Source organism: Pistacia vera, unplaced genomic scaffold, assembly GCF_008641045.1.
Source record: "Pistacia vera cultivar Batoury unplaced genomic scaffold, PisVer_v2 Contig317, whole genome shotgun sequence".
NCBI classification, from domain to species: domain Eukaryota; kingdom Viridiplantae; phylum Streptophyta; class Magnoliopsida; order Sapindales; family Anacardiaceae; genus Pistacia; species Pistacia vera.
This window is the reverse complement of record NW_022196132.1, coordinates 359,906-370,286: the sequence shown is the minus strand read 5'-3', so window position 1 is coordinate 370,286 and position 10,381 is coordinate 359,906. Positions and strand designations below refer to the sequence as shown.

Sequence of the window (10,381 nt, the reverse complement as noted above, 5' to 3'; positions counted from 1 at the left end):
AGAAGTAAAATAAATTGTAATGAGATAATATACTTTAATGCTTATTTTAAGTGTTATCTATGATCATGTGTCACACCTTAGAGTAATTCTTCCCCGCAACGGATGTACCACGTTAGAATACTGATGTGGTACATCCATCCATTTATTGAAAGTCATGTGGCAGTTTTTCTAAAAAAAAAAGAAATTGGAGAGAGTTTTAATCCGGAAATGGGAAAAAAGACGAGAGTAAAATATATTAAAATTTTATTTAAAAATTCTACTACATGGTCTGCTATAATGAGATAGATGTATCACATCAGCATCCTGACGTGGTACATTCGTTGCAGGGAAGAATTAATCCACCCCTTCTGCGACATGGACGTCTTGCTAATTCATTATTTGTAAAAGAACGTAACTTGAGAACGACGGGCAATTACGTATCTTTGAAGTTGGTGCTCAGAAGAACCTTTCTCCAAACATAACTCTTCCACCACTTTCCAACCCTGTTAAATTTTTTTTACCAAGGTTAGTGTACCTTATAATGGCCAATTCTTTCTGCAGTTTATGCCAAAACAATTTTACTTGCCCTCGAGGAGGCTTCAGATTGCAAGAGAAAAAGACTGTTGGAATTTATTAGGCTACGCAACCATGGTAGAAGGACAAGATGAAACATCAGGTGGGTAGATTAATTGTCTGAGATTCAATGCTCACTACAATGATTTGGTGATTTAATTTTTTTGGCACTTCAAAGAGGCCTGCAGAGTCTAAACCCAGCAGATCCCATGGTGTGTAATATTGATTACAGTCTCTAATCAAATGTAAATGAAGGCGTGTAGACCAGTTCTTACTGTATATGTATTACAACACCAAACACTAGATTGATTTTCCAAGTAACACACCCCATGAAGATTATGTTATGGTGGAAACAATGTTTCTATACTATGATGTGCAAGCTGAGAGAGAGAGAGAGAGACACGTTGAAAGAGCCTATTTAACGGTTCATTTTACCGCGTAATTACATTAAAGAATAAAACAAAAAATGTTTAGACAAGCGGAAGGAGAGGAATTTCCATGAAAGAAATACCAGAGAAGAAGCTTCATGCTCTCTAAATATTGCTGAAACAAAAAAAAAATAAAAATAAAAATAAAAATAAAAAAAAATAAAAATAAAAATTAAAAAAAGATGAAAACCTAAAACTAGTAATTGCCTTAACGATAGAGTGGTCATTTTAAATCTCCTATGTTTGTTGTTATCCTCCATCTCTGCTACCACTTGCAGCAGAAATGAACAACAATAAAGAATAAAACATAAAAATGAGGAGGGAAATCTCACAGATATTGTTTCTTTCGAGAGAATAGAGTACCAAAACCAGGCCCAGGGCGTGGCATTATTTTTGCCAGTGCCTTCTGCCACCCTAGCCTTTCCAGGAAATCCTCAATCAACCTAAATATTCAAAGTACAACAATGAGTTTGTAACCTAAATAAAAGCCAGTGGAAAAAAGAAGCCACAGATGTACTTACTGGCTGCAGATAGCCTTCTGTGAAGATGCAAGTTCGCGGTCTGGGAAAGATTCCTCCAATCGGAAACTTAACCACACGTAGAGATCCAAGACCTTCAATTGGAGCACCAAGAACGTATAAACATTTTTTAGCAGTTAATATTCCAGATTAAAAATGGATTCAAATGAATAATTACTGTTAAGTAAACCTTGAATTTTCAATGTCTCAACATGTGGCAGAAATATACACAAAGCTATAGATGAATCAAATAAATAAAAATATATGAGTTTTCATGTTTGTACTTGAAAACAATAGTGACCAAATTCTTTTCTCCAATGACCCGCATGCAAGTCAGTCAGCCAGAATCAAATTATCTCAGAAGGCCAAAGTATAGGATAGCTGTTGAATTTGCCATTAGTAATAACAGGAAGTATTGCTTATGTTGGACAATATTTTACCAAATACACTAGTTTCTCAATAACATGGAAATCAATAAAAGTTTTTAGCCAGCCAACCAGGATTTAAATTTTCTTCTAATGAATAACATCCACAAGAACTAAGTGCAAAAGGGCATTAAGATTGGCAAATTATCTCACATCTTCCAAATTATTACTTTCCAACTAATAAAAATCAATTTCATTCATACTGTCAATTAAAGAAAATTCCAACTTCACATTTATCTTTTTGTTTCCTCCAGCCAGCTAAAATTTTTTCATTTAAAATCAGTTAGAAGCCAACAACTTAAAACTTGTGCATTGTTCCCAAGCGCATAGATGACGCTAACAAAAGGCCTAACCTTGTGAATGGATTCAAGCTCCCTGAGTGCACTTTCTGATTTTGGCACTGCAAGCGTACCAGGTGTAAATATTTCTCGAAGTTGGACAATGCCTTTCGTTGCATAGGTTGTTGCAAACTGATACATCACAAAGTCTTATTTGTATTAATTTCCTCATTCAGAGAGAAATATGTTAATTTATCAGGGAACGGCATATACCTGTGTGAGACCCTGAGATGAAATGTCATCCTTCATGTCAACTGGACTGCACAACACAAAAAATAATTAATCTGACACCCAACTAGTTAGTAAATTAATAATGATAAAAAAAAAATAACATCAGGAACAATAACAATGGCAGCAGTGATAATAGTAACGATATAATAACCAGGTTTCAGCCATTAGAGATCCTGCACCAAACTAAGGAGATACCATTTCCAAAAAACCAATGCCCCAATTTTTTCACACAGAAACAATGCTCTATCAAAAGAAGAAAAAAAGTTCTGGTCGGATTTTTTTTCCTTGGCCTCAAAACTAAATTTCAGTAAATACTTTTTTTTTTCCTCCAGAATAAATAAATGTTTCTTCATCAAAGTAGAATGGCATAGGCCAAGTACAAGTTGTTATTAAGAACAATTTTCTTTTAGGAGATAAAGGTTGTTACCTGATACAGAAAAGGTATTTATCATGCAAACCAAGGGGCAATTCATCAATAACAACAGCAACTTTCTGATATCAAAAACTATAATTAGTATTCATAAGTATTCATATTGAAAGCAACGATTATACAAGAACCTTAAAGTATGACTTTTACAGTTGCCAAAAGCACAACAAAATAAGTACATAAAAATATACCAAAATTTCTTCACAATTGGCAATAAAGTAGTTTTCAGATAATTTTGCATTCTCAAGGAAATGCTCCTGCAAACACACACAGACACACCAAAACAAATGTTAGAAAAAAATTGAAAATTCAACCAGACACACTACTTAAGCCATTTAAAGAAAGAAATAACTTAAAGCTCAATACGATTCTGCCAGAAGTTCTGGAAATTAACAAATAGAGTGTTTTATATTCGGAGCAGATAAGAGGTTCAACAAAAAATAGGAAATAATATAGAAGGAGAATATAAACATAGCTGACTATACTATATTATTCTAAACAATCACTCTATGAGAATAGATCTTTAGTCTGATTGCATAAAGTGCAAACAGTTAGTTTTATCATTCTCTTCAATATTCTACTTTGCATCACATGCAAGGATTGGGTTCTCTATAAATTTATTTGTTTTTTATTTTTTGCATTACATGCATGTTTACAATTAACCATTATAATTTTCCCAACAGGGCAAAAGACATGACAGATCATTTGTCAAAACAATTAGTTTAGATCACAGGGCAAAAGACATGACAGATCATTTGTCAAAACAATTAGTTTAGATCACTGCATTGGTCTCTCAGGCACAAACCCACATGCAATGTTTATCATTCTTAGAAATGCTTAAATAAATAAAGTAATTAAAAACAAAAAGGATTAACAAAATATCTAGATGGATAAACAAAAGATACAGACAATATAAAGCAAATATAGACAGTAATAAAATAACTCACCAATATTTCATGGAGGCCACTTTTTGCATGTAAACGTGAATACATGTAAATGAGATCAAAGGTAGGAAATAGTCCAGCACACTGCAAAGGACAAGTTATTATGATTTGATAAAGAAGTAACATTAGTCTGTGATGTTAAAGACATATCAGAATCTAAAAGTTCAAATTATTTGATTGACAAACTCAATTACAATACTAAAAATTTCAAAGATTTTCAGCAGAAACTTTGTGGAATGGCAACGTCAGTAATAACACATTCACCTCTAGTGTTGGTGACGCAGAATTCAGGGATGAATGAAGCAAAGGTAGATCCTCTGAACTTAAACAGGTCACTTCACCTTTTGGAAATTTTGACCCATACCTGCCAGCTCTCCCTGCAGCAAAACCGATAAGCCATATAAAACATCAATAAAGAGTACAATTTATTGGAAGGAATGAACAATAAGCAAACATTTCCAAATTACTTCAAGACTACTAGTTAAATCGATATCCAAACCTACCCATAACAGAATAAATAAAAACCGTAAGAGTAAATTACACACCTTATCATTCATTTATTGGAAGGAACGAATGATAAGCAAACATTTCCAAATTACTTCAAGACTACTTGTTAAATCGAAATTCAAACCTACCCATATAACAGAATAAATTACACACCTTAAGAGTAAACAGAATAAGATTAGTGAATCCTCTGACCACCAATCATTAAAAAGGCCCATCCATTTCAACCCCACTCCTAAAGTAGAGGACTTCTGTGAGATAGAATCCTAATTGAATAGCTATTGCAGTTGGTCAGTTCACATAGGAGGATGAAAAAACAAACTCTAAACTGATGCCAAAGAGTTGCAAACTCATCAACAGATAAATGACAACTAACCTTATCTTCTTATATTAATGCCTAATTTATTTAGCCCTAATCAAGTTAAGCGTCTAAATGGAATTTTAAAGAAATATGTAATGCCAAACTTCAACTACACAGACAACAAGGTACCTGCAATTTGTTTGACCTCTGGTACAGTGAGCTCTCGCATCCCCACACCATCAAATTTTTCCATAGTTGAAAATATTATCCTAGAAATGTTCAGATTAAGACCCATTCCAATGGCATCACTAGCCACAAGAACATCAGATTCACTGCTTGCATCATTGAACATTGTTGCCTGCAATCCTAGGGAAAATATTAACTCAGCCAGCCCCCGTTTTTATATACAGCAATAATAGACTTAACAGCAAGAAATGCTCAAAGTGGAAGCTGTATGATACAGTTTGGACTAAACAATTGCTTCATATATCTCATGGAAGAAATTTATTTATTTCATGAGAGAGAAAACCTTGTGAAGCAATAAAAAAAGATAACAATCATAAGAAGAAGTGAATAGGAAAGCACATCATTATGTGGTTTAAGGAAAGATAAAGCATATCCATAGTCAGAACATCATTGGAAAAAAAAAACACATTTATAGAAGCCAAATATATTTTCAACAGGATAAATAAAGTTTCTCAAAAACATCAGAGATACAGTACCTGTCTTGTTCGAGTCTCCGGTGGCAGTGAACCATACACTACGGAACAAAGATGCTTTCCCGAACTTTCGATCCTTTTCTGACAATAGTAGAGTATACACAGATCAATTTAGACAAGACAGTCTACCAAATAGGAGTAATATTGCATCACAGGCAGGTATAAGCAGTATTTGAAAATGGAGATGATCAACCCCTCATGCTCTATGACAAGCCAAAAGAATAAGCTTTATTGTTTATCTACTAACTTAACGGTAGAATATTAATAATAGTAGTTTAAATGAAAATTTTCTTTTATCCTGAAGGCAAAATCTCATAAGATATAAGGATATGCAAGTTAAATTAAGCTCAGTTTTACCCAAGACATCATAAAACATAAAAATATGAAGGGAGAAAGAAGTCAGTGCTGTGGTTGAGAAAACATAATATAAAACAATCAAGAAAGTTAACAACAGACAAAAAAAGGAAGCAACAAAGGATTACAAACCTTTAATCTGTATATATCACGACGTGAAAAAGTTACAATGCAATCGCCTGTTCGTATGTTAGAAAATGATCCAAGAGGAACCTTCAATGGAACTAGGGGTGAAAGTCTCTCATAGGATTGAACCTATAACATCAAATGAAGAAAATGGTTTATGCTAGGAATAAAAAAGGCAATAATGTAAAATGCCCATAATAAACATGGAACATACTGACAGGATTAAAGAAACCACCAGTTATTAACAATTTTACAGAAAATAGAAAGACTGACAAAAGCAAACTCCCCCTCCCCCAAAGTAAACACAAAAAAGGAAAAGAATGATAGTGTTGCAGTATGTTTCTTATTCTTCATTGTTTCTTTGCTCTTGTACTATGAACATGATGCAGTACCGTTGATATCTAACATAATACACCCATTCTGATATTCTATATCCATTGAATAATAAGATTTTATATATTTATTTATTTTTACAGAGACATACAGTGGCATAAATATTGCCTTCAGAACAAGAACAAGAACAAGAAAATAACATGCACAAAAATAATCCACAAGCAATTACATACTTCAACATCATCACCAGTTACTTTAAGTATTTCCTGGATAAGAGGAACAGCAGCTGGATCTCCACAAAGGTGAAGTTCATCAGCAGAGATCCCCAATAGAGCACGGGTAAATGAAAAACCCCTGGTCCTACACCCCAACATCTGGAAAGGAAAAGTACACAAAGACATGAGACATACTAAAGATGATGACTCAAGGATTAACTAAAATTACTTTGCAATACGAATTTAAGCCCACAATTCAGTTATATAAGTAACAATACTAAAAATGACAACCAATTTCGGAAAAAGCATTTTAGCATAATACTTGGTGTAATCCTATGCTGAAGAATAATTAATACAATAAAAATAAGACCTACCAATTTCAACATAGACAAAACTGGCAACAGGAAAAAGAATTGGCTTTGCTTTTGTTGGTGTTATTCAGGAAAGCCCCAGCTTTAATAATCACAAGTAAGTCCAATGGGAAGTAAAAAGGGAACAAAAATACTTCAGATAAACTACCAACATGCCTGAATTTCGTCGATAACAGCACAATCATTCAGTAGTAACATCAGCCATTCAACTGTCACAGCCTTGTGTTTTGCACCATCAACTTCCTCTCTTCTTGTCCGGTAATTAGATACCAAGGAACGTTTGCCTTGTTCAACCTTTTTGCCACCTCCATGCCAACAATCTCATGGTCACAATAAATGCCTGCATATGGCAGAAAATAAAGCAACTAGTGGCCAATTTTGAATAGCTATTTACCAACACCTTAATGTTAACTAACAGATGAAATGACAACATGTCTGACTTATGGTTTAATAAGCTTTAAGACATCCAGTAGAACTTGATTCAAGCCGCTTCAGAGCTGGTGTGTTTTACCACTGTTTGTAGGCCCCACATGCAGAACAACTTTGCGAATCTGTTTGCGAGCGCGTGGTACCATGTATGAGGCCGACTAGCATTACACAAAAATGCACTCACAGGGTTGTACTCCAAGAATGATGAACATGACATTTATATAGCAAGAGAGTAATTCTATAAGCTAAGCATATCGAGCACAGAACAAAGGCTTCTAAAATCTGATAATAAAGAGTGACAGAGATATATAGTATATTAACTGGAGTTTCAGGAAAAACTTTTAAGATATTGTACGTTCTAAGGATTAATACATTCAACATTCCAAAATTTCACATGATTTAAATTGCAACACTATTTAAAATTGATAAAAAAAGAAATCAATTTTAAACTACAGGTTGGACAAACTTTATGCTATCATAATGGAGAAGTGAGATTATCATTTAGCAAACAAGTCAATGTATTTTTTTTTTTTTTTTTTTTTTGAAAAGTCTATGAGCGCAAAAAATCTTCTAACAAGCAAAAAAATAGTTTCAAGAATGAAACACATCTCTTACGTTAGGTCTGTAAAATCAAACTTAGTGGTACCACTGCAGTTGCTGTACTTCTTTATCATAACATCAACACCACAAAAGCTCCAAACTTTGTTTCCCTGTTCTGGCCAAGGACTCCACTGACCTGCCAAAATTTGCACAAAAGAAAAAAGAATGATAAAAAATCAGAAACACACACCACCTTCTCAAAAAGACATAAATTCAATTACTAGCCTGACATGAGAGCATGTTCATTGTAACATAAAACATAGATTAAGATTACTTCAACTCTTTGGCCTATTGAACAGAAATTAAGTTAAACAGAAATTCTAATGATCAAGATTCTAACAAGCACAGAAATTCCCAACGGTTAGCCCTATCTATTTCCCAGGCCAATTTTAAAATATTTATATTTTTAAATGTACCATTGCCATTAGGTGATAGAGATAGCCTATAAATTGAAAATTCTACGTCACATATGCTTTCTAACTGTACTAGGCTCCATTGACCAAAAAAAAAAGAAAAAAAAAAAGACACACACAAACACTAAACTCGTAACTAAAAAAGGAAGAAACCACCTCCCTCCAGCTGAGAAAACAATCTAAAAACCAATATTACACGGCAAGACAATATAAACAACAAAATCATTCTAAACAATTCAACTGTTAGTTATCTAATAAATTTACTTAATTCGAATCACTTTCCACATCGAATAATAAAACATAACAAAACAATAATAACTATGTAGTGAGATTAAGTTCCACCTCGGAGTATGGAGAAATCCCTGAAGCCGAAGCCTTTCGATGTCGAAGTAGCAAAACAGCCATTTTTATCCTTATAAACCTTGTAAGATGAATAAGTAAATAGAAAAGAAATATGTGTATGAAAAAAAAAGAATCAAAAAGGAGGGAAAAAAACATTGACATTATAGGACCACGAACTCGAAGGAGAACATGTGGTGGGTCAAAGATCGCGAGTTTCTTCAGCGAAACTTTGCCAACGCCTCCTTTTTTTTTTTTTTTTTTTTCTCCTTTCTTTCGTGTTAAGTGCCACGCTTCTTCCTTCCTTCGGGTGGACTACTGTGAACATGCGAAAGATGGGCTGCTCGAACCCACTCCATCAGTTTCGAAATCATTGGGCTCTACACAAAGCAAATACTAGTAGGCCAATCTGTCCATGGGCCACAGTTTAAAAGGATCAACTGTGGGCCTGTGGCCAAGCAAACAAATGTAAAGCTTGATTTCAGTCAAATCAGGTTATCTTTTTTTTTTTTTTTTTAGGTATAGGAGGCGTGCCAAGGTAATTGAATTGAACAAATGTGATAGGACCTCTTTCGGAGATTCGAACACAAGACCACGAGCAATGTTTTAAAACCCAATCCGTACGACTTAGAGAACAAAGTTTGTTTGATCACTGGATAATTTTGGAATTAGCAGAAAACGAAACGAACCATCCACCCCTGAACCTGGAAAACACTCTTCATACATGGCTTTGAGATCCCCATTTCGTTCGTCTTCAATCTCTCGAAACCCATCTCTGAAAGGTAATATTTCATCTTTGTTAGCTCACTACACAACCTCACAACTTCAAGCTCCAACAATGAAGTTTTGTATTCTTTCGAAAAACCCTAGAACGATCCTCACTTGCTAAATTCCTCAAAGAAATTGTCGATCAGGTAATTTACTCTGATGAAGCATTATACTTTTTTCATTACATGATTAATTCGCAACCCATCTCTCCAATTCATCATTCACTACTTTGTTTAGTGCACTGTCAAAGAAGAAGCATTATATGAAGTGATTTCTCTTTATAAGTGGTTGAATTCAACTGGGTTGTCTCCAAATTTATTGTCTTTGAACGTTTTGATCGATTGCTTGTGTAAAATGAAAGGGTTTCTGATGGTTTTGCGGTTTTGGGGAGATATTGAAGAAGGTTTTCAGCCCAAATGCTGTGACTTTTATTGTTTGATCAAGGTCTGTGTGTAGAGAAAGATTGTGGAGTCGATGGAATTGTTTAAGAAAATGGTTGCTGTTGTTGTAGGCCTGATGTGATCATACAACATTGATTGAGGATGTGTAAAACGGGGAAGATAAGTGTTGCCATAAGTTGCTTGAAGAGATGGTTGATGGGAATAAAAATCTGGTTTATTTGTAGGCCAGATGTTGTTACTTAATATATATATTGATGGTCTTTGCAAGGCTGAATTAATTGAGAAGGCTAGAAAGTTGTTTTTGGAAATGATAGATCAAGGTGTGCAGCCTCTGTGTGTGACGTTTAGTGTGCTCATAGATGAACGTTGCAAGAAAGGGAAATTGCAGAAGCAAATAGGTTGTGGAGCTTATGATTCAGAGAGGTGTGTTCCTGACATTTATACTTATAACATTTAATGAATGGATTGTGTAAAAAAGAAGATAAGTCCTGCCATTAGTTGCTTGAAGAATTGGCTAAGGGAAATGAAAATCTGGTGTTATTTGTAGGCCAATGTTGACTTATAGTACTATAATTGATGGTCTTTGGAAGGTTGGATTAGTAAGAAGGCGATAGACTTGTATTCGAAATGAAGAGTTCGGGAACT

General features: G+C 34.3%; 1 protein-coding gene across 1 annotated transcript; it reads right to left on the bottom strand.

The window, feature by feature from the left end:
- Nucleotides 1–120: 120 nt before the first annotated feature.
- On the bottom strand, nucleotides 121–7,219 carry LOC116136539 (ATP-dependent RNA helicase SUV3, mitochondrial-like). The gene is made up of 15 exons (XM_031422230.1): nucleotides 7,181–7,219; nucleotides 6,943–7,080; nucleotides 6,434–6,574; nucleotides 5,874–5,996; nucleotides 5,391–5,468; nucleotides 4,858–5,026; nucleotides 4,128–4,240; nucleotides 3,867–3,947; nucleotides 3,111–3,176; nucleotides 2,920–2,984; nucleotides 2,475–2,520; nucleotides 2,277–2,393; nucleotides 1,502–1,593; nucleotides 1,313–1,423; nucleotides 121–482 (listed from the first exon to the last, which is right to left on the bottom strand). Exons 1-15 carry the CDS (start codon nucleotides 7,217–7,219, stop codon nucleotides 413–415), a joined length of 1,449 nt encoding a protein of 482 aa, XP_031278090.1. The 3' UTR covers nucleotides 121–412.
- Nucleotides 7,220–10,381: the final 3,162 nt, after the last annotated feature.